The sequence below is a fragment of the Trifolium pratense genome, linkage group LG5 (genome assembly GCF_020283565.1).
Source record: "Trifolium pratense cultivar HEN17-A07 linkage group LG5, ARS_RC_1.1, whole genome shotgun sequence".
NCBI classification, from domain to species: domain Eukaryota; kingdom Viridiplantae; phylum Streptophyta; class Magnoliopsida; order Fabales; family Fabaceae; genus Trifolium; species Trifolium pratense.
The window spans coordinates 44,838,808-44,864,968 of NC_060063.1; the positions used below are offsets into that span (position 1 = coordinate 44,838,808).

General features: G+C 34.5%; 3 protein-coding genes and 1 pseudogene across 3 annotated transcripts; 2 read left to right on the forward strand and 2 right to left on the reverse strand.

The window, feature by feature from the left end:
• Positions 1 to 1,319: 1,319 nt before the first annotated feature.
• On the forward strand, positions 1,320 to 6,564 carry LOC123885386 (linoleate 9S-lipoxygenase). Its single transcript, XM_045934663.1, has 8 exons — positions 1,320 to 1,738; positions 3,399 to 3,685; positions 3,819 to 4,059; positions 4,162 to 4,482; positions 4,560 to 4,645; positions 4,759 to 5,171; positions 5,256 to 5,519; positions 5,598 to 6,564. Exons 1-8 carry the CDS (start codon positions 1,501 to 1,503, stop codon positions 6,352 to 6,354), a joined length of 2,607 nt encoding a protein of 868 aa, XP_045790619.1. The 5' UTR covers positions 1,320 to 1,500; the 3' UTR covers positions 6,355 to 6,564.
• Positions 6,565 to 7,344: 780 nt separating this feature from the next.
• LOC123886755 lies at positions 7,345 to 9,012 on the reverse strand (annotated as a pseudogene).
• Positions 9,013 to 15,255: 6,243 nt separating this feature from the next.
• Positions 15,256 to 16,752, reverse strand: LOC123886756. Its single transcript, XM_045936048.1, has one exon. It carries the CDS (start codon positions 16,750 to 16,752, stop codon positions 15,256 to 15,258), a length of 1,497 nt encoding a protein of 498 aa, XP_045792004.1.
• A 3,356-nt stretch (positions 16,753 to 20,108) lies between these two features.
• On the forward strand, positions 20,109 to 25,330 carry LOC123885388 (linoleate 9S-lipoxygenase-like). Its single transcript, XM_045934665.1, has 9 exons — positions 20,109 to 20,300; positions 21,120 to 21,409; positions 21,699 to 21,939; positions 22,102 to 22,518; positions 22,627 to 22,712; positions 22,817 to 22,930; positions 23,099 to 23,403; positions 23,505 to 23,768; positions 24,156 to 25,330. Exons 1-9 carry the CDS (start codon positions 20,165 to 20,167, stop codon positions 24,895 to 24,897), a joined length of 2,595 nt encoding a protein of 864 aa, XP_045790621.1. The 5' UTR covers positions 20,109 to 20,164; the 3' UTR covers positions 24,898 to 25,330.
• The last annotated feature ends 831 nt before the right edge of the window (positions 25,331 to 26,161 follow it).

Consider the following 26,161-nt stretch of genomic DNA (forward strand, 5'->3'; position numbering starts at 1 on the left):
ACAGACATTTTTTAAGCAAATGAACATATAAGGGACTTATGTGTCCTAATGAGAGCTAAATCTCATCCATTGCTCTCTTCAAGACAATTATTTAAAAAAAAAATTTTGATCAGTATTCTTAAAACACTAGTTAAAAAACTAAATATAATAATAACATTTTAAACTTGTGAACTTTTTAAAAACGTTTAAAATGGTCTTTGTTTTTTCTTTCTTTTAATATCACTCCGTTTGTTCGATTAAGGAGATGATAGATGGCAACATACAGTATATCATCCAACTTTTTTTCGTAAAAGAGCCCGGTGGCTAGAAGAACCAACTTAAAAGTGAATAAGTGAATTGTCTCGGGTTCGAACTCGGATTGCTTCACATATATTGTGATGTACTCTCTCCGTCCCAAAATATAAGGGAAAATTAGTCAACTAAAGTTGATGTATCTAGTCCAAATTTTTAACCAAATACATCAATTTTCTTTGACCAATTTTCCCTTATATTTTGGGACAGAGTAGTATTTATCAACTGAGCTAAATTCACGGGACTATATCATCCAATTTCTAATTTCAACCATGATCGACATTACCGAGCATATAGTGTAACTTGTGTTAGATACTAGGAATTATAATGGCTTTGTCTAACATGATATTAATATAACGAATACGAATTTCGTAAAAGTCACTGTTGGATTAAAATTTTATATCATATAGATCATCCATAAATTTTTAAATTTTTTTGGAAAATAATTTGATTTGTTATTGAGACCCAACAAGATTAACGATATTCAATAAAAATCCATAAACCGTTAATCATGATGGGTCTCAATACATATCATACGATTTTTAAAAAATTTTAAAAATTTATGGATGATCTATATTATATAAACTTTCAAAACCAACCGTGAATTTTATGAAATTTGTATTCGTTATAGTAGTATTTCCTAACTTGTGCACAATGAAAGACTTGATGAAGTCTTTCATCGTAAACTTGGCCGTAAATAAACTATTTCTGTGAACTTAGTTCAATTAATAAAGACATTACATTGTATATGTAGAAGTCAATATTCAAATTTCGGACACTCTATTTAATTTAAAAGTGAAATTCTAACTACTAAACTAATTGGAAAAATTCATAAAAAAAAAAAAAAAAAAACTTATTGGGAAAAAAAAATAGTAATAAACAATCATACAAACTTAGTCATTATTGAACATATCGCCAAAGCTGTCACATTAACAACCAAAATAATCATACAATACAATGGATATATTAATATTTTAAATGCCACGAGATAATCACCCATAATAAAAAATTAGCACAATAAGATGTGTACCCAACATGTATTTTCACATATTTTTTTAATTAGTAAATCAAAAAATATATATTTATTTTGTCTTTCTTGAACTAACCTTCTTATCCCATAAACTACTATAAATATATGCACCCCTATGGTTATAAGACACAAGTTTTTCTTTCATTTGTTAAAGAAAGTGTATCAAATTAATTAAGAATATGGCTTCATTAGTGAAAGGTATCTTTGATAAAACCCCAAAAGTGAAGGGAACTGTGGTGTTGATGCAAAAGAATGTGTTGGATATCAATGAACTCACTGCAGCTCAAAGCCCTGGTGGCATAATTGGTGGTGCCATAGGTGCTATTGGTGGTATTGCTGGCTCTATACTTGATACAGCCACTTCTTTCTTGGGTCGTTCTGTGGCTCTCAAGTTGATTAGTGCTACAAGTGCTGATGGTATAATAACTTCTTTCTTTCACTTTATACACCAAAAATATTTGACATTTTCATTACTTACTATAAGTTTAATTCTCCGTGGTGTATAAGTCTCGTGACCATAGCTCATTTGGTAGGATATTGCATGCAATATTCAGAGACCGAAACTTAAATTGTGCTAGATTCATTTATTTATCTTAAAAATTAAAATTCTCTCCTAGTAAATTTCCGTGAGTTTGACTCAGTTGGTAGGAACATCGCATTTTATATGTAGGGGCTGTGATTCGAACCCCGGAGACCCCACTTATCCACCTTATGTGTGAAATTTCTAGTCTCCTAACTACCTGATTTTTAAAAATAAAATTCTAATCACTAATTTATTTGACAAAAAACAAATAAGAGTTGAGTCAGTTTGGATCGGTTTTGAGGCAAAAACTCGTCCGATCCAAAGATAAAATTACTTGCGGTTCGGTTCGATTTTGGACAACTAATTAAAAAAAATCTGATCCGATTCAATTTTGTGGAGTTTAATTTAGATCGATTTTTGGATATCTAAATTATATTAAGAGTGTCACAGTTTAATTTAGATCGATTTTGAGACAAAAACTCATTCGATCTAAAAATAAAATTTATATATAATAAGAGTCGAATTTAGTAGAATGGACTATACTTTTATAACATGAGGAATTTAATGTTTCAATTTCTGTTGAAATAAGTACTCTCATTTAAACATATTTTAGTCGTTTGATCAAGTAAAAAAATGTGCCAAATTACCAATAAGTGTGGTGTATATATAGTGGAAGTGGTTTGGAATTCTGTTGTCTTACATGTATAAATAAAATAATAAATGGATCTGCGGGTGCATATGCTTCCCTGAATTATTGTTTTTTACATAAGTTTTTTAAATTTCATTATGTCAATTATTATAGTAGTGGAACTCTCCTATCTTTTTAGATTTTAAAAAAAGATTAGTCATTGCGATTTGACAGAGTAAAACTTTTATTTATACATATGATGTCATTTTTATAAGCTTGTTCTTAAAATATATCTTCAAATGTTTATATGTCATGATTTAATTGAATACATTTGTAAAATAATTTTATATTATCGATCGATGTATATAAATTAATGATTAGATCTTCTAATTAAAGTGAATAAAATGTAAAGTGAAAAATCAAACATTGCGATTGGAACAACTCCATGATTTATTATGATATGACTATAATATTTATCTTTAATTTATTAATTAACGGTTGATATTACTCAAATCCATAAATTAAACCATTAAAATAGAAAACTCTATGTCCCCGTGAGCTTAGCTCAATTTGTAGGGACATCGCACTATACGTGCAGGAGCCCGAGTTCGAACCCGGGACACTTCACTTATTCACCTTTAAGATGAATTTTCTAGCCACTAAGCTACTTAACTAAAATAAAATAGAAAACTCTATTTTTCTTCACTATTTAAAAATTGCATCTATTTCTACATCACAATTACCCCTCTAATGAGTTTGAGCTTTTACTTGAAAATTATAATTCTTTAAATATAGTTGATCACCATGGATCTAGAATTATAAATATGTCACTATATATTTACATGAATTTGTCTTGTCTAATCTAAATTTTTAAGATCATGATATCATTAGTGAAATTGAAAATCCAATTTTTGATATTTTTATAGCAAGTGGAAAAGGAATTGTTGGAAAAGAAACGTTCTTGGAAGGTATTCTTACCTCCTTACCAACACTGGGAGACAAACAATCTGCTTTTGCCATTCATTTTGAATGGGACACTAAAAATGGAATTCCAGGAGCTTTTTACATCAGAAATTATATGCAAGGTGAATTCTTCCTTGTGAGCTTGTCCCTTGATGATGTTCCAAACGTAGGAACCATCAACTTTGTTTGCAACTCATGGATTTACAATTTTAAGAATTACAAAACCGACCGCATTTTCTTCGCCAACAAGGTAAGGATAAATTATCTTGAACGTAGCTTGTAATTTTTTTTAAATGACTAATGTTAGTAATTAATTTTTAAAAATGTTAGTAGAACGAGTTGAACTCGCAAACCTTGACATAGGAATGGTTAAATTTATGTAGACATACCTTCCAAGTGCAACACCGGCTCCATTAGTCTACTACAGACAAGAAGAGTTGAAGACTTTAAGAGGAGATGGAACGGGAGAGCGTAAAGAATATGAAAGAATATATGATTATGATGTTTACAATGATTTGGGTGAGCCCGACAAAAAAGCTACTTTGGCTCGTCCAGTTCTTGGGGGATCAAGCACTTTGCCTTACCCTCGAAGGGGAAGAACCGGCAGAAAACCAACTAGCAAAGGTTACGCTTAAAACACTTATGTTTATTTTCAATTTTTTGCTGTAATATTTATTTTAATGTATTTTGTACAAACCTAATGATATGTTATTATTATATGAACAGATCCAAAGAGTGAGAGTCGAAGTGACGTTGTTTATCTTCCAAGAGACGAAGCATTTGGTCACGTGAAGTCATCGGACTTTCTTGTTTACATACTCAAATCAGCATCTCAAAATATCGTACCTCAATTAAGATCTGTAGTTACATTACAACTCAATAACCCTGAATTCAACACCTTTGAAGATGTGCGTTCACTTTATGATGGTGGAATTAAGCTTCCTACCGATATACTAAGCCAGATCAGCCCAATTCCATTGTTCAAGGAACTTTTTCGATCTGATGGTGAATCGGCACTTAAATTTCCACCACCAAAAGTGATTCAAGGTATATACTAGTCACGATTATTAGTCCTCGAAATAAATTTATAAAGAAAATCATGATATAGAAATTATTATGTGCAGTGGATCACTCTGCATGGATGACTGACGCGGAATTTGCAAGGGAGATGATTGCTGGAGTGAATCCACACATCATCAAGAAACTTTTGGTAATCTTAAGAGTTTAATCTTTTTAGCAAAGACTATCATGTCCATTTTTCATGCTATCCTATATTTATATATAATTGGTAATTAACTTGATTGCTTTGTATATTTAATGTAGGAGTTTCCACCAAAAAGCAAATTAGATAGCCAACTCTATGGTGATAATACAAGCACAATAACCAAAGAAAATTTGGAGCCAAACTTGGATGGGGTGACAGTAGAACAAGCTATCCAAAACAATAGATTGTACATACTTGATCATCATGATACACTCTTTCCATATTTGAGGAAAATAAATGCAACTGAGACAAAGGCTTATGCTACTAGAACAATCCTTTTCTTGCAAAATGATGGAACTTTGAAGCCATTAGCCATTGAGCTAAGTAAGCCACATCCTCAAGGTGATAGTTTTGGACCTGTTAGTAATGTTTACTTGCCTGCAAGTGAAGGTGTTGAAGCTTCAATTTGGTTACTTGCCAAGGCTTTTGTTATTGTAAATGATTCATGCTATCACCAACTTGTTAGCCATTGGTATGAATTTCATTAATCATATATGTTTATACAATAAAAAATAATTTACCTATTTATGACTAATTCATGAATATTGTGTGACAGGTTGAATACTCATGCTGTTGTTGAGCCATTCATCATAGCAACAAATAGGCATCTTAGTGTGGTTCATCCTATTCATAAACTTTTACTTCCACATTACCGTGACACGATGAACATAAATGCACTTGCGCGAAATGTCTTGGTCAATGCTGAGGGTATTATAGAATCAACTTTCTTGTGGGGAGGATATGCTTTGGAAATGTCTGCTGTTGTTTACAAGGATTGGGTTTTCACTGAGCAAGGACTACCTAATGATCTAATTAAAAGGTAACTATAATTAGTGACATTTTAATTAATAATAATATTGTTTGTATGTTAATTTTATCTTCTTTGTCTGTTATTTAGAGGAGTGGCGGTTGAGGATGCAGCTTCCCCATATGGTGTTCGCCTTCTGATCGAGGACTATCCTTATGCTGCTGATGGATTAGAGATATGGGCTGCTATTAAGTCATGGGTTGGCGAATATGTGAATTTCTACTACAACTCGGATGCAGCAGTTGCACAAGATTCTGAACTCCAAGCATTCTGGAAAGAACTTGTAGAAGTGGGTCATGGTGATTTGAAGAATGCTACATGGTGGTTTAAGATGCAAACTCGTGCGGAGTTGATTGAAGCTAGCACCATCCTCATATGGATTGCTTCAGCCCTTCACGCAGCTGTTAATTTTGGACAGTATCCTTACGGAGGATACATCCTTAACCGACCAACTAAGAGCAGAAGATTCATGCCTGAGAAAGGATCCCCTGAATATGATGAACTTGCTAAGAACTACGAGAAAGCGTATTTGAGGACAATCACACCGAAGAATGATACACTTACTGACTTGACCATTATAGAGGTCTTGTCAAGACATGCTTCTGATGAGCAATACCTTGGAGAGAGAATTGAAGGTGATATTTGGACTTCTGATTCACAGCCAAAAGAGGCATACAAGAGGTTTGCAAAGAAGTTGGCTGAAATTGAACAAAAACTCACTCAAAGGAACAATGATGAGACGTTGAGGAATCGGACTGGACCTGTGAATATGCCATATACTTTGCTTTATCCTTCAAGTGAGGAAGGATTGACTTTCAGAGGAATTCCCAATAGTATCTCCATCTAAAGAGGGTCAGTGTTGTTGTGTTGATATTATGAATAACTGATGAGAAGGAATTCGATTCCCTTGTCTATTATCTACCTATGGTCATGTCGTTATGTATGTTTGTTTTAATGTTTTAATGTTGTTGTACTTTACATCAATAAGAACTATCGTGTTTGTTCTACCTTGTCTCTTTAATGGCATCTGATATCAAATGCAATCTTAATGATTTTATATCGATAAGAACTATTATGTATGTTTGTGCACGTGTTAAACTTGTAGCTTGCAGCACAAGTTACTTGTGTATCCATTTTACTTTTTGTGTATTGTAACTATGTTGTGCTATATGTAGGTTAGCTTAGCTTCCAAAAGTAAAATGGATACACAAGTTTCTTGTTACACAAGTAATTTGTGCTGCACGCTACAAGTTTAATAGCACACACACAAACTAATACCAAAAGCCTAAACTATGAAGTCTCTATGAAAATTAAACAAAACAGGCACCGGTAAAAACAGAAGCACTTGGCTTCATTCAAACACTTGAAACAAAACAGGAAATGCAGTATCTAGTAGAGTTCATCCTCTAGATGCTAGTATTACACAAATTACGATTATGGTCATGTAGAGATTATGGCAACCACCTCAGAACTTCGATTGCAGATGGGAAAGCTAAACACCAACATGATTGAAGAGACCGGAAAAATGGAAGCAAAAAGGATTGACAACAATAAATTGGATATTTCTGCTATATATGCTGCCAAAAGGTACCCAAAATATCATTCATTGTTCTGCAACTTGAATTCATTTTGACAGGTTGATCTCCATAGTTCTGATTTGAACAATTCCGGTTGCAGGCCTCTCAAATACGAAATTAGAATATCTTCAAGAATTTGTAATGTTAGTCTATGTAAACAGTGATCAGAAGAGTATATAATATGATCAATAATCTTCTTTATTTAGTCCCCATGTATTATTTTTTTACAGCCACACAAAGATAGCAGTGAGGAAAAAACCCTAGGGAGTAAAAATGGTAGCATAAGAAGCAAGTATTGAGCCACCATAGAGTGTTCCATTGTACTCTTGAACCTCAATAGCTGCTTCATACTCTTCAGTAAGGGATACAATTTGTAAAACTAAACCATTCTCAGTCACTCTAACACCTGTAGGCAAAGTAGAACATCTTGGAGATCTTGGTGACCCAAAAAAACTATTCACCGAAATCCAAAATTGGCCTTTTGGAATTCCTCTTGATATTATCTGGTCTTCCAGCAAGTTGCATGAATAATTCTGATGAATTTGCTCTTGGTCCTTTTAGCCACACTCTCTTAATTCTATTTGCTAGATATTCACTGACAAGAACAAATGAGCCATTTATGCTTACTGCCACCCCAGCTGACACTGTAAGATTTCTTAACAAAACTGTTGTTTGGTTGGTGCTGGGATCATATCTCAATAGGCTTCCTGAATTATCTCCACTGCCACTGCTTATCACTGTCTGGAAATCTCTGTAAAAAATCAAGTAAGCATGCATATTTGTTAATTGCATGCACTAATAAAATGTGCTACAGCCTCGACGATTTTGAAGTTAAACAAATATTTAAGGGTCGTGCTAACTAGTGCCCCAAAGACACCGGTTAAGGAAACCAAAAAAGATAAATTTTGTATTGAAAAGAGCATTATTTATATATTTTGAATACATAGACTACACAAACTTGTTAGAGTTTATTCTGGAAAGAGCATTTTCAATAGTCTTTTCTGAATACATGTTATAAGCTAAAATCTTATGAGAAGAACTGGCATTTAGGTGCAAAGACAAAAACTATGCTTACTTAAGCTGGTAATTAGTGTTAGCTATGGTAAAATAAATGATTCCAGTGTCTGGGTCTACATCTAAACCATCAGCAAACCTAGTAGTAGAATTGGCTTGTGTAGGTCCACCTAATTGGGTTACATTCCCACCACCATTCGGACCAATCTTAACAAGTCCAAAATAAGCATCAGCTACATACAAATCACCTGTCTGATCATTGAAACCCAATCCTAAAGGCCTTCCACATATTGCTTGAACTACTGAGAAGTCAGCAAGTCCATAACAGATTGTTCTGTTCCTGAACCAAAAAATAATAAACAATCATTTGACTTTCATTTTTTGGTTTAGGTGCTTTCTATAGTTAACATCTTGAAGGGAACACGCAACTTAAACAACACTTCCCCTATCATAAGCAAGGTCATAGCTTGTTAGAGGCTGCTTAGAGCACCCTTAATGGTGCAATCCAACTTTTATTTTTTGCTTTAAAAATAAAAGAAAATTGAACTTAAATTTGTTAGAGTGGAAGAGAGTGTAAAAGAGAGAAGGAATAGTTCATCAAAAGGATTGATTTTTATCATGCGAGGGAGTACAATTTATAGAGTTACAAATTGTATGTTACTTGTCTAACAAGTAATCCAACTAACTACTAACTAACACGAAGTAGTTATCAACTAACTAACAAACTAGTTACAAACTTATTGGATTGTTTCACATGTCATTGGATTGTTTCTCAACAAAATTTCACATGTTATGGCAAACAAACAATGCACGCCAAATCCATAAGATTTGTGAGGTTACCATGATCACCTCGACAAAACTAGCATTTCTATGCCGCCAGACAATTGTTTGTTACAAGATTTGATTTGTTTCATAATTACGTGCCTGGTTATGAATAAAGCATAACATGTGAAGACTACAATTAACATGTGAATTTGTGACTCATGAAAACTCATCTTCAAATATGAAATCAAAGTTCCCCCAATTAAATAATATTTTACAGAATAAAGTTCCCTCAATTATTGTCGTGCACTAGAGAAAATAATAAATGACTTGCATCTATTTTCGACAAGTTGAGGCTTGTGAAAAAACCACATTGTGATTTTCCACCTCTATAGTGTCCATATTTATTTATAGAGAAACTCATGAGAATAGTAGGGCTGGCAACAAATTAGGCCAACTTAAACAAAGTTCGAAACTCGACTCAATAATTAATTCGTTGAACTTAGTTCACGAATTAAATGAGTTGAATTTGAAGTGAAAATTATGTTCGTTAACTATATGAATTGAACTTGAACTAAATGACCTCTGTTATCAAATACGATCTTAATGATTTTACTTCAATAAGAACTATTATGTATGTTTGTGCACGTGTTAAACTTGTAGCTTGCAGCACAAGTTACTTGTGTATCGATTTTACTTTTTGTGTATTGTAACTATGGTGTGCTATATCTAGGTTAGCTTAGCTTCCAAAAGTAAAATGGATACACAAGTTTCCTGTTACACATGTAACTTGTGCCGCAAGCTACAAGTTTAACAGCACGGTACACACACTAATACCAAAAGCCTACACTAGAAAATCTCTATGAAAATTAGAAGCACTTGGCTTCATTCAAAACACTTGAAACAAAACAGGAAATGCAGTATCTAGTAGAGTTCATACTCTGCATGCTAGCTAGTATTACACCTATTTGAGAAAATTATCATCTACAAAATCAAATCAAATCCAGAAAATTAACACAATCCATAAAAGAAAAAAAAATCAACACAATCCAGAAAATTATCATCTACAAAATCCAGAAAAAAAAAAAAACAATATGAATTACAGGCAAAAGTTTAAGCAATATGATCTACTACTACTCCATCTTTAATTATAAACAAAAGTTTGCTTTCCAGATTCATTGAATAATTAATGTATTATAGACCAGATTCATCCGTTATTGAATGAATCTGAAAAGTTTACTTTTGCTTATAATTAAGGATGGAGAGAGTATTTACAATTCTGACGATTTAGTTCGATCGATTTAGTTTTGCTGAAAAGAAACAACAAAAACGCGCTCTGGTTTGAACTACTAAAAGTTTCATTTTCGGGGATTGATTTGAGATTTTTTTTTTTTAAAGAAGTTTATGAAGATGATGGAAAAGGAGAATGAACCTAAAATAAATTAGGTGTTGATGGTTCACCGTAAGATACAATAGACGTGCAAGATCCAATGGGTTTCTTTCTAACAAAAAAAAATCAATGGTTAAAATTTAAAAAATTAATAAGGTCTTTGGTGGACCACTTACACTGTATGACATCTACAATTCATCCAATGGACCACTAACGGTTTTTGAATTTTTTTTATGGAAATGACATTTTTGGCTAATGGAGATGTCTTTAAGGGACTAAAACGGATATTTTTTTCTTTAAGGGACTATTATGAAACTTAAAATATCTTTAAAGGACCGATTAACTAATTAAGCGATTTAATATCTTGTTTTCTATGGGTTAGGAAAATGAGTGATATTCTTATTAATATTCTTTGATGATTAAAGAACAGTTGAAATTATTATGAATGTGATTTATTTTGCTGAGTTGGTTATTACATGTGATGATGTAATTTTGGTTTTGATTGGGGGATCACGACCGCCAGTAGTTTGAGTTTATGCAGTTTTACACATTAGTTTTACACATTAGTTAATTTTAATTGTTGATTTTGAGATTAGACAATTTTAGCGGGTTTTGGGTAAGAAATTTTAGTGTATATTTTGTTTCACTTTTAAAGGCGTAAAAATTAATTCCGTAGAATTGATATTGGCGTATTTAGTTTTTCTATGGTGGAATTAATTTTACATCCATAATTGATTAAACTTGAATTTAGAAATTGTAACTTATAATTCTAGAATAAATGGCGTATTTAATTTTTCTATGGTGGAATTAATTTTACATCCATAATTTTTTTTTTTTGGTTACAAAGCTAAATGAGAAAGAAAAAAGAAAAAGAAAAAACTATTCTCTCATGAAGAGAGTCCCTGTAGCGTCTGCATTGAGGTAGTTCAAGAGACCAACCGGAGGAGAGGTATGGATTAATAAATCATCATTTGAAGACGCACCCAGTTTTGCTAGGAAGTCAGCACATTGGTTGCCCTCTCGGAGAGTGTGACACAAAGAGATGGTACCTTGTAACAAAATATCTTTAATATTCTGAATAAGAACAGCATAGACATGGTAAGAAGAGGAGGTGCCTTGGATGAGATTTATGCAGGTAAGTGAGTCGGTGTAACAAGATAACTGATTGAAACCCAAGTCTTTAGCCAGTTTCAATCCATGGAATATAGCGCTGAGCTCTGCGAGAAGAATGTCAGCGGAGCCTGAAATGAAACCTGAAGCCCCAGCCAAGTACAAACCATCGTTGTTCCGGATGACGCATCCAAAACCAGCTCTAGTTGGTGTTCCCGGACAGCTGCCGTCAGCGTTGAGGATAATTCCCGAGAAATTATTATTATTCCATTTAACAAATCGGTCTGTTGCAGCAATGTTGTCAGTGGAAGGGAAGCTAGCCTTTAGAGTTTCAACCATATTGTGGATGTTAAAAGAAAGGCGAACAGGAGACCAAGTTTCATTGCTCAAACACATTAAATTTCTATGTCTCCAAATCCACCATATGCCAGCTGAAAAACTGTGACTTCGAGGGCTTAAGCATCCCTCTTTGAGCCAATCATGAGTGGAGGTAGATGTGAAGAAATTGCCGGTGGTAAAACCCATGCTGAGCCAAATAGATCGAGAGAAATTGCAGTCTCTAACACAATGGAGAAAGGATTCTTCATGGTGCCCGCAACGAGGACAAGTAGAGGAGAGAGCCATGTTTCGATGATGAAGCAACATAAGGGTAGGGACACTGTCATGACAGGCGAGCCAAATGAGAAACTTGATTTTCTCCGGAACTTTTAACTTCCAAATCCAAGACCAAGTGTGAGGGGATGGCTGAACCTGTTCCGTGCGGGTCAAGATCCAATCATAGCCACTTTTAGCGGTGTAGACACCGTTCTTATTGTTAGACCAAATAAAAGTATCTTCAATTTGGTCATTAAAGTTGGTGTGAGTGTTGTTGATGATGTCGAGAGCCATATGTGGGAGATTAGTATACAATATTTGAGAGTGAGGGTTGTTGCTACTAATTACATCTTTGACGGTTAACTGAAAGTCATGAATATCTATGTATGGAACCAGTTTAGAGAAACAGCCAAGAACAGTCCAGGGACAGAACCAAAAGGATGACGAGCCCGAACCAGCACGCCATGTAAATCCTTCACGGAGGACAGTTTTTGCACGGATGATGGCAGACCAAGTGGAAGAGCTTCCTTGATGGTCAATAGCGTGAAGAATTTTGATACCTGCATCATAACGGTGAGAGAAAATATTTACCCAAAGTTTGTCTTTGGATTGGAGAATGTCCCAAACAAGCTTTCCAAGGAGGCAAGTATTTGCATCTCTAGCCGATCTCAAACCCAACCCGCCAAGCTTTTTGGGACAAGCGATTTTCTTCCAACTCACAAGGTGTATGCCTTTGTTATTAGCATCACGCCAAATAAAGTTGCGAGTAACTTGATCAATACTGTCACAAATGCTTTGGGGAAGCCACGCAATCTGCATATAGTAAGTAGGAATAGAGGATAAAACAGATGAGGCAAGAGCTATTCTACCTGGTTTGTTGAGGAGTCTATTCTTCTAGGATGCAAGACGAGATTGCATTTTATCAATGATAAAAAGGAAATCACTCTTTTTTGGGCGCCCTTTTAGAATTGGGAAACCCAAATATTTGTCGAGAGAGGTTGTGCTTCTGATGCCTGAGAGAGAAGTAAGCCTGTTGACCTTGTCTTGGGGGGTACCAGTGGAGTAAAAGGCTCTGGATTTGGTGAGGTTAATCTTTAGACCTGAGGCACGGCTGAAGCGGTCAAAAAGTTCAGTGATGAATCTAATTTGAGAGTTTTTAGCCTTTGTAAAAAGGAGGACGTCATCCGCAAAAAGGAGGTGAGATAGGTGGGGTCCGTCATTAGAGATGTGGACAGGGTCCCAGGTTTTGTTTAGCACAGCATTGTGGATGGCAATAGAAAGTTTCTCCATACAAATAATGAAAAGGTAAGGGGAAAGTGGGTCTCCCTGCCTGAGGCCATGTGTAGGTTTGAAAGAAGGCATCTGGTTCCCATTCCATAGGACTGAGAGGTTGGATGAAGTAACACAGTGCATGATTAGTCTGATGGTGATATCTGGGAAACCAAAATCCTGGAGACTGTTTTTGAGAAAATCCCAGTTGACATTATCAAAAGCTTTCTCTAAGTCGAGCTTGAAAGCAACATAACCTTTCTTCTTTTTTGACCGTCTCATGAAGTGGATGATTTCTTGAAGAACGATGGCGTTGTCAGAGGTCCTCCTACCAGGGAGGAAGCTGCTCTGGTACGGCCCGATAATATTAGCTAGGATAGGACGAAGACGGTTGACCAAGACTTTGGTGATGATTTTGTACACTGTATTGCAGAGGCTGATAGGTCTGAAGTCTTTGTATGTTTTGGGCTGATCAACTTTGGGGATGAGGGCGATCAATGTATTTGATATAGTCGGGTCGAAATATCCAGTGATGAAGGCTGATTTAACCAGGTTGAAAATGTCATCTCCCACAATATGCCAATACTGTTTAAAGAAGATGCATTGGAAGCCATCAGGGCCAGGAGCTTTATAGGGCTTCATAGAATTTAGAGCAGCAGTAACCTCCGCCTTTGTAATTGGGCTAGTAAGAGAATCTTGACCTATGACATCAATGGTAGGGTGGGAACCTTCAAAAAAGTTGCGGCTCTGGTTGGGTTGAAAGCCACTGAAGAAGTTTTTGAAATACTTTTGCGCTTCTTCTTGAAGAATGTCATTGTCAGTAGTCCATATCCCATTAGGTAATTGGAGTCGATGGATTCTATTTTTCTTTCTTCTAATAATAGTTTGAGCATGAAAGAAAGAACTGTTCTTGTCTCCAAATTTGACCCAGTTTTCTCTAGATTTTTGGTACCAAAGCATTTCTTCTTGAAAGAGAATATGGTTATACTGGTGTTGCAATTCTTTTTCAAGGAGGACATGGTGGGCAGAATCAACTCTCTCAAGATAGTTTTGGATGCCTTTGAGTCTGCTCTCAATGTGTTTCTTTCTTTTGAAGATGTTGCCAAAAACTTCCTGGTTGAACGTAATGGATTTATCACGAACATTTCTGAGAGATTGTACCGGGTTCTGGTTTGCTGACTTCCAAGCGCGATCTACCACCCCTGCATAATCCTCGTGGTCTATCCAGACTGCTTCAAAGCGGAAAGGACGCAGGCCTCTGGCCAGAGGAAGCCCACCGAATCGAAGTAGTAGAGGGTTGTGATCAGAGTGCAGTCTGCAAAGCACCTCTACAAACGCCTCAGGGAAAGCAAGCCGCCATGTGACATTCGCAAGGCCTCTGTCCAGCTTCTTGGAGAGGATACGAAAGCCGTTGTGATTGCGATGCCAAGTAAATCTGCCTCCAGTTGTTGTCAAGTCAAGAAGATTACACTTATCCATAAAATCAGCAAAGATAGTAGCTCTAGAATGATTGAAGATGCCACCTCTCTGTTCACTTGGTAGAAGGGTCTCATTAAAATCTCCAATGAGCATCCAAGGACCAGGAATGCTGTGATGAAGGTTAATGAGGTAACTCCAGAAATTTGGTCGAAGGGTTTGGTTAGGGCTTGCGTACACACAAGTGGAGGTTATATTAGCGGTGTCATATGTCATGGTTAAAGTGATGGAATATTGGTTAGTGTCAATAACAGTCGTTGTGATGGGGGATGTCGAGTGTTTGAGAAGCCAAATTCCACCAGAATGACCAGAAGCTTCGATAATATGTACAGGGGTGTAGTTATTGTGCATCCAGAAGGAAGATAATCTAGCAAAGGAGACGTGGGTTTCGAGAATTGCAAGGAAAGTGGGTCTGTACTTTCTAATCATGTCTTTCAATTGTCTTCTAGCGTTGTTATTTTGGGCTCCTCTGATGTTCCACGAGAGGATTGATGTATCATATAGAGCTTCCATAACAAAGAAAGAAAAAATGAAAGAAAAAAGGAGCCGCCAAGGGCTAAGTGGCCATTGAATCATCTGTTGTCTCTGGAACTGTTTCACAATTTTCAAAAATGTCATCTTGAATATCCTCATGGATGCCTTCCTGTCTCAAAGTGTGATGGTGAAAAGATGTGGTGTTGTGAGGGGGATAATTTTTGAGCAGGGGGTTGGTTGCAATATTTTCATGGGTGTGGTTTTGATCATGTGGGTGATTGTTTGATGTAGGCATTGCTACTGTGTGGGGACAAGAGTTGGAGTTAGGGGTAAGATGGTCATTATCATGCATCACATGTATGTGGTCTTTGGTTGTCACGTAGGAGGGAGTACTTTGGTTTTTTAATTCTACTGGTTTTGTAGAACCTGAAACAGTGGGAGGTGGGGTTGATTGGATTATTGTGTCATCAATTCCATCATTAGGGCGGCGGCGCTTGGGTTCCGCGTTTCCTTTGTTGGAACGTGTGATTTCATGAGGCTTAGGTCTAGGTGGGAAGTTTTGATTTTGATTAGAATTTTTGTTGGCGTGGGACAGGGGAGACAAAGCCATAAATCTGTTGTTATTATTTGCATTTTTTTGGGTAGGTGGGGTAGAGTTATTAGCTGGTTTCTTTTTTCTCCTAGTGACTAGGAGCCAGTCACCATGAAGCTCATTAAGGTGTTCATTACTGCTTATTATTGGTGCAGATTTTGTAACGGCTGGGGCAGGGATTGGGTCATTTCTTTCCGGGTCAAAATTGTTGGATTTTGGGTCTGTGTTTGAGGGTTGCTGTTTGCCGGAATTTGGCTGTTTGACAGGCATGTTTATTGGTTCAGTAGCGGCCGGGTTAAGGAGACAGTTGCGGCCAAGGTGGCCATAGCATCCACAGTTGGTACAAATGAGATGGAGACCTTCGTATTGAACTTTATACCAATGTCCATTCACCCAGATTTTGCCGACTACTGGGACGGTAAGGTCCACTTCGACACAGACTCTGGCAAATCTTCCTCGTTCTACCTTCAGGGTGTTGGTGTCAACCTTAATTGGTCGGCCAATAGCCGAGGCCATTGCCATGAGAAAACTTTCATCATAATAGACTAAGTTGAGACCGGGGAAGCGTACCCAAACCACAGTACGCTCGATCTTTGCATTTGGCGAAGCGAATTCGGGAGACCAGTGAGAAACCGCTAGACAATGGTCATGAATTAACCAAGGTCCTCCTGTAATAATTTTTTCCTTGTCTGCTGCTTGGTCTAATTTCACCATGTAGAAACCGTTGTCATTATCCATTATCTCGAATCCTCCCTGTAGTTTCCACACTCTCTGAAGCCTCTCCTTCATTGTGTAGTAGCCCAGCTTCTTTCCTAGCAGTTTGACCACAAGAGCGTCCTTCCATGGGGTACATAGTTCTTGAAACACATTTGGTTCCAAATAAACCTTGGGGAGGAGACGGTTGCCGTCCTCTAATTCTATGCGAACCAGTTTCTTTTCTATCATGTCCTCCTTTTCACGAACCGGGATTTCGTCGGTAGAACCCATGAGTTTGTCACGAAACGATGGTTTGGGGGTCGATGGTTTGAGCGGATCTGGTGGTTTTTTTGTCTGGTGTGGTGGTGAGTTGTGTGTTGTGGCGGCGGAGAAAACAAAAGTCATGCTCTCTTCTCTCTCTTCTCTCAGTCGCAGCAACAATAAACGATGGTTTGTGTTAAACTTGAATTTAAAAATTGTAACCTATAATTCTAGAATAAATGTTTACACTTAAATTTAATATTCAATTCCCTTTTATATGAATGTATGCAAACATAAATCACTTTACAGTTTTAGCCAAAACAATATTTTCACCCTAAAAACAAACATAAGTGAATTTGAGGGTAGGTCTCACCTTTTTTACCTAAAAAAAAGCATAAACTAAATCACGGATTCAGATTGAGTGCAGTCAGGAACCGTGACTACATGCAGTCAGCAGGATCTGCACTGTCCGATCTTCAATCGGACGGTTTAGATTTTAAAGTTAGAATTTTGACTGTTTTGGCAAATTAAAACTGCATAAGATCTGTGCCGTCCAATTTTAATCGTACGGCTTGAAGCTGCTGACTGCAGACCGATTGCTCCGTTATTGACTGCATTAGATCCAATTCCCTAAATCACACATCCGGTTTCACTACATAGTAAAACAATCTTAGTGTCAATCTACTCCCTCCGTCCCAATTTGATTGATACAGTTGACTGTTGTGCACTATTCACATACGTTGCTTTGACCTTATATTTCTACTAATAAACAAAAAATAAATATTAGCATATAATATGTTGTTTGATTCGTCTCGATGAGTATTTTTAACATATCAAATTTTTATAATTTTTACTATTATACAATTAAAAATATTAATCATCAAAGTTATGCATCGGCATGCATAAAATAGTCAACTGTGTCGATCAAATTGAGACGGAGAGAGTACATTGGACAGATGTGATCAATCTAGCTAGGTGTACAGCTGGCATGGATTGGTTGATTGGAAAGGAGTAGTTGAATGAAAATTTATATGTGAATAATGTTAGTTGGGGATGATCTAAAGTCTCCCATTCACACCTACGTATAGCGGAAGATGTTAAAATGTATTTTCATAAGTTTAATTGTATATTTGATCCCTTATATTTATTTTAGATTTTAATTTGATCTCTTATGTTTAAAAAGTTTTAAGTTGATTCTTTTCGTCAAATTTTTGTTTATTTCGGAGATTTGTCTAATGAATTTGCGTATGTGAATCACTTAGGAGAGTACTATGTGAAAGTTTTAGAAGAAATTAACTCAAAATTTAACAAAAAGTTAGAAAAAATTAACTCAAAATTTAACGAAAAGGACTAAGTTATGTTGATATCAATAACATAAGGGACCAACTTTAAACTTTTCAAATATAAAAGACCAAATTAAAACCTAAAATAAATATAAGAGACTAAATATGCGATTAAACCATTTTCATTCAAGGACATGTACCGATGGAAACACATTTAATTAGTACAGTATAGCTTTTCTAATTCTAAGTTAGCATTCAGTGTACAAAAAATCATTGCATTGATCAACAAACCTTATCCTAAGTTTTAAATTGTAATAATAATAGTACTATAATACTAGCACTTTCTTCATTTCTTCATCCTACAATATTATTGCATTTGTAAAAAAAAATGTCTAAAAAATCGTCAGTTTTAGTTTTCGATGCAATATTTTGTAGGATTTGTAGACTAAGTGAAAAATACTACTGAAAATTCACACACAATTGCGAGGTTTTAGGAACGAATTTTGGTGAAGAGGTCAAACTTACCAATATATTGGTTTTTTGCAGTTGAGCTAAGACTTATAGGCGTTTTCAATGCAACTTTAATTGATTGTTTTTCAATTGTTCTATATAAATAATACTATTATGTGCATCGATCATCTTCAAGGTTTTTTGTTTGTTATGAGATAAATTTATGATGAGAGAATGATGCCCTAGTATAAGAAAGTGAAAATTTTCTTACTCATAAAACCTTTACAAATATTTACATTTACTTTCCTCTAGAAGTACAAGCGACTTCAAGTTTTTATGTTTTATTTTGAATTTAATTATGATAATAAAAGTACATCAATAATCAATATGAACAAATGGATAAATTTATCTTTCTACTCTTTTTAATTTATTTATCATATTTTTATAATATTTGCGAAAAGTTAAATATTATGAAATGATAGGACGTGATATTAAAAATATCTTTATGTACATTAAAAACATATGTTAAGAAAACTCAACATACGTGCTATAGTTTTCAAAGGTGGAAGAGTGCGATCGGGAAGACGTTGAAATCACTTGATACTAGAATTGACTCCCGACCTAGATTAGGTGATTCAGTCACAAGTAAAAATATGACATATTATTTAAGAAGTTTACATCTGTGGAACATATGTCAGATGTAATAAGCTATATGGAGTAGGGTTTTCATCTAGTGGACGAGATAATAGTGGTGAAAACCAAAAAGGTGGGGGAGTACAAAAGACTTTGTATATATAGAGGTCTTCCCTAAAATTATTGTATTTATCAGTATTAAACCTAATGATAAGGGACCAACATGAAACTTTTAAAAGGTAAAGGATCAACTTGAAACTTAAAATAAAGATAAGGGACCAAAAGTATAATTAAGCAAAAAATAAAAAACATTTAAGTACAACAAGTAAAAGGCCTCACAAGTATAAAAAGATACACCAATTGACATGCTTTAATTTAAATATTTTGTATCTCAAAAAATAATAAAGGTAAAATCTAAATAAAATTACATTAAAATATTATTATTATTATTATTATTATTATTATTATTATTATTATTATTATTATTATTATTATTATTATTAAAATGGCCTAAAATTTTTTTGTTAATAGCTTTCTTTAAAGTTCGCTTGAGGCCTCAATAAATGTTGGGCCGACCCTGAGTGTGTGTGCCCTCAACTGGTAACAAAACTAACGAATTTTAATACGTCCTCTATTTAGGTGGCATACAGTATTTCGTTACTTAAGTAGTAGATAGGGGTATGTTGGTAAATTTGTAGGGCACGCCTGGAAACGTGGCAAAAGTAATTCTCAAAATATTAAAGGTCGGTTTGTATTGATTTATTTTTGAGCTTATGCGAAACAACTTATGCAACTAACAACTTATAAAGATACAATTTTTTTAGTGAAAACTTATGAATTAATATAAAAATTTATTTATTTGCATAAGCTCAAAATTAAACCAAATACAAACGGACCCTAAATTTATGAGTCAATATTTCACTTTATATTTTATTCAATTTTCACTCTTTCGTAAAATGTTAACTTAGTGATCCCATCGAATCAAACTACTATAAATACTCACCACTCCCATGGCTTAAAGACACGAGCTTTTCTTTCATTTGCCAAAGATAGTGTAATATATTCAACCATAGAAAATGACTACATTGAATGGAACTGTGGTTTTGGTGCACAATAGTGCATTGAACTTCAATGTTGTTGGTAATGCCGTTCCTCCTTCCTTCTTGGACACTTCGGTGGCTTTCAAGTTGATTAGTGATTCCAACGCTGATGGTAATAACTTCTTCATCTATATATATATATATATACACTTAACACTATATATCATGCAGATGGACACAATTTTTTGATAAAAATAGTGATAGTTATAGAAAATTTATGTGACTATTTTAAAAGATTTAGTTATTTGATTTAATAAATAATTTTTATCTTATAGTAATTGTTTACCACCCGGACTCCTAAGTCACTAGATTTGATTTATGTGTTCGATCCTCGACTTTATTGTAAACCAAAAAATTGTTGACCCCTAATTATTGAAAATTTTACATTAGTTATCCTTTTGTCTTATCATTGTGGTAACTATGTAATAGTGACTTTGATGTAGAATATTAGTTATAATGTAATAATCAGTTATAAAAAGAACATTTTAAAAGTATCAGAAAATGGAACATCTACTGATACCGTAAAATAATTGTACATTATCTTTCAACCGTAAAAAATAATTGAATGATAATGTACAATTATTTTACGGTGTCATAAAAATAATTGGTGGGTATCAGAAAATGAAACATGTACTGATACCGTTAAATCAGACCGTTCTACACCCCACTTTAATTGTATGAGATGGAGGAATAACTAATTCGTATTGAACGTTCGTGTAAAAATATTTTACATTAAGCTAGCATATCCATTAAACTCTAAAATTATTTCACTTTCATATAACTCATGCCACATGGCATGAATTTTTTTGACTAACTTTTTTTTCCTAAAAAAAAGTTGTAAAAAAAATTAAAATTTGAAAACTAATGAGTAACTTTAATTTGTAAATCATTAGTTAAATTGAGAATCAAAGCTTTGACATTTTTTTTATAGGAACTGGAAAAGGAAAAGTGGGAAAGAAAGCATTTTTGGATGGTCTTCTTACCTCCATACCCACATTGGGAGACAAAAAATCTACTTTTAGAATTCATTTTGAATGGCACAATGATGACATGGGAATTCCAGGAGCATTTTATGTTGAGAATTTCATGGAACATGAATTCTTCCTTGTGAGCTTGTCCCTTGAAGATGTTCCCAATCATGGACCCTTACACTTTATTTGCAACTCATGGGTTTACAATACTGAAAAGTACAAAACTCACCGCATCTTCTTTGCCAACAAGGTAAGGATATAAACTCTGAGTGGTCTCTCAAATCATGAAACCTAATATATCATTCTCATATGTAGGGATGGATTATTTCCATCGGAGATTTCACTGGATTCTCTCCGGTTGTTGTAATACCCACCACTCACTTTCCAATTTTTTATTATAAAAATTCTCTCTTTTATTTTTTTAAGGGTCAAGATTTCACTGGAGGCATTTTTCACTAGAGACAATCCACAATATAGCTTTTTAAATATACATTTTCTTTTACAAAAACTTGACACCATTAATGGTTAAAATTATGTAGACATACATTCCAATTAAAACACCAGATCCATTAGTGTATTATAGACAAGAAGAATTGAAGACTTTAAGAGGAGATGGAACTGGAGAACGCCAGGTATGGGAAAGAATATATGATTACGATGTCTACAATGATTTGGGTGAGCCAGATAAAAATCCTGCCTTGGCTCGTCCGGTTCTTGGAGGATCAAGCACATTGCCTTACCCTCGAAGGTGCAGAACAGGCAGAAAACCAACTCAGACAGGTTAGGCTCCAAAATTTATACGTCTAGACCTTAGAAGCTTCATCAATATAATAATATAAAATTTTAATGCAATAATGTCCCTACCAACTGAGCTAAGCTCACGGGGACGATTCCAAAATATTATTATTGTTGCTAAAACATATTTTGTTATTATATAAACAGATCCAAATAGTGAGAGTCGTCGGGACGACGGCTATGTTTATATTCCAAGAGATGAATTACTTGGCTTTCAGAAATTGCCAGAAGAAAATCGTAAATTACTTGGCCCTGGGAAATTGTCACCAAATGATGAATTACTTGTCCCCCAGAAATCACCAGCAAGAGTTGAATTACTTAACCTCAATATATCGTTAGTAAGAGATGAATTATTTAACCTCAAGATATCGTCAGATGTTCTTATTAACACACACAATTTAGCATGTCAATATGACACACCTCAATGTCTTTCGGAAAAAAAAATAAAAAATGCCACAACTCAATTAGAAGACAATCCACCCGAATTTAACACCTTTCAAGATGTGCTCTCACTTTTCCATGGAAAACAACCAAATGTTTATCCATTACCAAAAGTGATTCAAGGTATATTAGTCACAACTATACTAATCCTAGCTAGCAATACATTTAATTATATACAAAATCATATAAAGAGAGCTCATGGATCTTTTTAAAATTTCATATTATGAATAGAGGATACTTCTGCATGGATGACTGATGAGGAATTTACGAGAGAGATGATTGCTGGTGTGAATCCAAACGTCATTAGAAAACTTGAGGTAATTAAACTTAATTGTTCAATATTTTTAAGCATGCTCAAAAATTTTAAGCATGCCCACTTTATAGCTAACCTCATTTGCTTGCTATATTTAATTTAATGTAGGAATTTCCACCAAAGAGCAAGGTAGATATCCAACTCTATGGTGATAATACCACCACAATAACCGAAGAAGACTTGAAGTTGAAGCCATACATGGGCGGGAAAACTGTAGAACAGGTAAACATTGTTGTATTTCAACATTATTACGTACTCGAAAGAATTAAATGTATTTTAATATCATTTTTTTTATTAAATTGTTAAGCGTCCAACTTCGAATGAAATAGTCTGGAAAAGAATTTATAAGTATATACAATCTTCACTTGACTAAATTTTATGGTCTAACAGGCTATCCAAGACAATAAATTGTACATACTTGATCACCACGATGCAATCTTTCCATATTTGAGGAAATTAAACGATACTGGTGCAAAAGCTTATGCTACAAGGACCATTCTCTATTTGCAAGATGATGGAACTTTAAAGCCATTGGCCATTGAGCTAAGTAAGCCACATCCTCAAGGTGATAGTTTTGGTCCTGTTAGTAATGTTTACTTGCCTGCAACTGAAGGTGTTGAAGCTTCAATTTGGCTTCTTGCCAAGGCTTACGTTGTTGTAAATGACTCGTGTTATCACCAACTTATTAGCCATTGGTATGAATTTCATTAATCATTTTTATACAATCAAACAAATACTATATTTGATCAATCTATGAGTAATGTCATGAATATATATATTTCTACATGTACGACAGGTTGAACACTCATGCTACTGTTGAACCATTCATCATAGCAACAAATAGGCATCTTAGTGTGGTTCATCCTATTCACAAACTCTTACTTCCACACTATCGTAACACAATGAATATCAATGCGAATGCACGAATTAGATTGATCAACGCAGAGGGTACTATAGAGTCGGTATATATGTTTGGAGATTATTCAATGCAATTTTCTTCTGATGTTTACAAGCATTGGGTTTTCCAAGAGGAAGGACTGCCTAATGATCTAATTAAAAGGTAATTAACCTTGTAAAATACTTCATCTTGGTCTAGTCCAATTTTATAAAGACATTGATCTCAAAATTTAAATTAAAATTTATATGCCTATATGAGGTGTTAGCTAGTATAGTACTATAGTAGTAAGTTTTACTTTGTCACCATAAATATAGTAGATAATGAACAAAGTAACTACCAAATACCAATTAACAAACTAACTACTAAGAAACTGTCAACATTTATATTTCTATTAGGCGGAGTTCCAACCCTCCTGAGAACAGTTGTAAAAATGGTCATTAATATCAGTTTAATTAATAATAATAATTCCATTCCCTAATAATTATTTAGTTATTTTGGTTTTATAGTTTTTGTTTGTTAATTTATCTTCCTTGTTTATGATTTATCTAGGGGAGTGGCTGTTGAGGATGAAACTAAACCACACGGCATTCGTCTTTTGATAGAGGATTATCCTTATGCTTCTGATGGACTAGAGATATGGGCTGCTATCAAGTCATGGGTTAAAGAATATGTGAATTTCTACTACGAGTCAGATGCAGATATTGAACAAGATTCTGAACTCCAAGCATTCTGGAAAGAGCTTGTAGAGGTGGGTCACGGTGACTTGAAGGATTCTACATGGTGGCATAAGATGGAAAAGCTTACGGATTTGATTGAAACTTGTACTATCCTCATATGGATTGCTTCAGCACTTCACGCAGCTATTAATTTTGGACAATATCCCTACGGAGGTTACATCCTTAACCGACCAACTAAGAGCAGAAGATTCATGCCTGAGGATGATGAACTTGCTAAGGACTACGAGAAGGCATATTTGAGGACAATCACACCAATGACTGAAACCATTAGGAACATGCAAGTTATGGGGGTATTGTCAGCACATGTGTCAAATGAGCAATACCTCGGACAAAGAATCGAAGGTGATCTTTGGACATCAGAAGCCGCACCAGTAGAGGCCTACAACAAGTTTGGAAGGAAATTGGCTGAAATTGAGGAAGAGCTCATTAAAAGGAACAAAGACGAGTCATTAAGAAACCGGAATGGACCTGTGAAGATGCCATACACTGTCCTTCATCCTTCTAGCGAGGGAGGAGTGACTTTCAGAGGCATTCCCAACAGTATCTCCATCTAAAATGTTGTTGTGTTGTTTGCTGCTTTGAATAAGAGATGAGAAGAAATTCCATTTACCTCACCTCCTATGTATGGTCATGTTTTTATGTGTGTGTTTGTTTGATTGCAATCAGGATATAAGTATAACACCATTTCTAGAGTATCCTTTGGCAAATGTGAGAAAAGCTTGTGTTTTGTAGCAATCAGGATATAACACCATTTCAAGCCGGTTTTTTATGGACTCTGACTAATATGTATTATAAAATAATTTCTAAAATTTCAAAATAATTTTCTTGAAGAAATAAAGAAATAATATAATAAAAGCGCCATATAAAACAAATGATCGTAAAAAACAATTCCTATGAGTCGTTATAGATGTAAATTCACTAATAATTTATTTTTTCGAGTTTAATGGATCCCTAAATTTTTTGGACCTTGAATGGTCATCCTCTAAACTCTGCCTCATATACGATCTTGGGATTATTTGAGAGTGACCTTTCGGCGCCAAATATGCGTGTGCTAGGGCCAAATTTTGTAGGTTTGCACAAATTGACAACTCATTTTGGTTACAAAGACACAAAGATTATAAAAAGGGACATACATGTAGTAAAATATTTAAAGAATATGCATTGTTAGAATATCGTGTAAAAATTTATTATATTTTTCCTATCAATTTTATATATTTTTGCTATAAAATTTATTTACTTTAATTATATATTTTTAATATAAAATTTATAATACTATTTTTGTAAATGGCTTAAATATCACATTCGTCCTTGTATGTACGCGCTTTTTTGGTTTTAGTCCCTGTATCATTTTTTTTAAAACGTCTCTTCATGTGCAAATTTTGTTGATTTTTGCCCCTCCGATTTGCGTTTGTTGCTAGTTGGTAGTTAATTGGTAGCTAATCCGCTAACAATTAGCTACCAACTAGCTAAAAACACGCTACCAACTATAGTTACAAACGCAAACGGGAGGGACGAAAATCAACAAGATTTGCACATTAGGGAAATTTTTTTTTTAAATAAAAAACGATACAGAGACTAAAACCAATAAAGCGCGTACATATAAGGACCAATATGATATTTAAGGCTTTGTAAATTCGATCCCCCACTATATGAATTACTAAACTATTAATCTCTTGAATCTGGATACTGCAATTTCTCTCATCTAACTTTTTTTTTTTTACTCACTCTCATCTAACTTGTTATGCTTAATTTTTCTATATTAAATAGTATTTATTACAAATAGTATTTATTAATTTTTCTATATTAAATATTATTTGT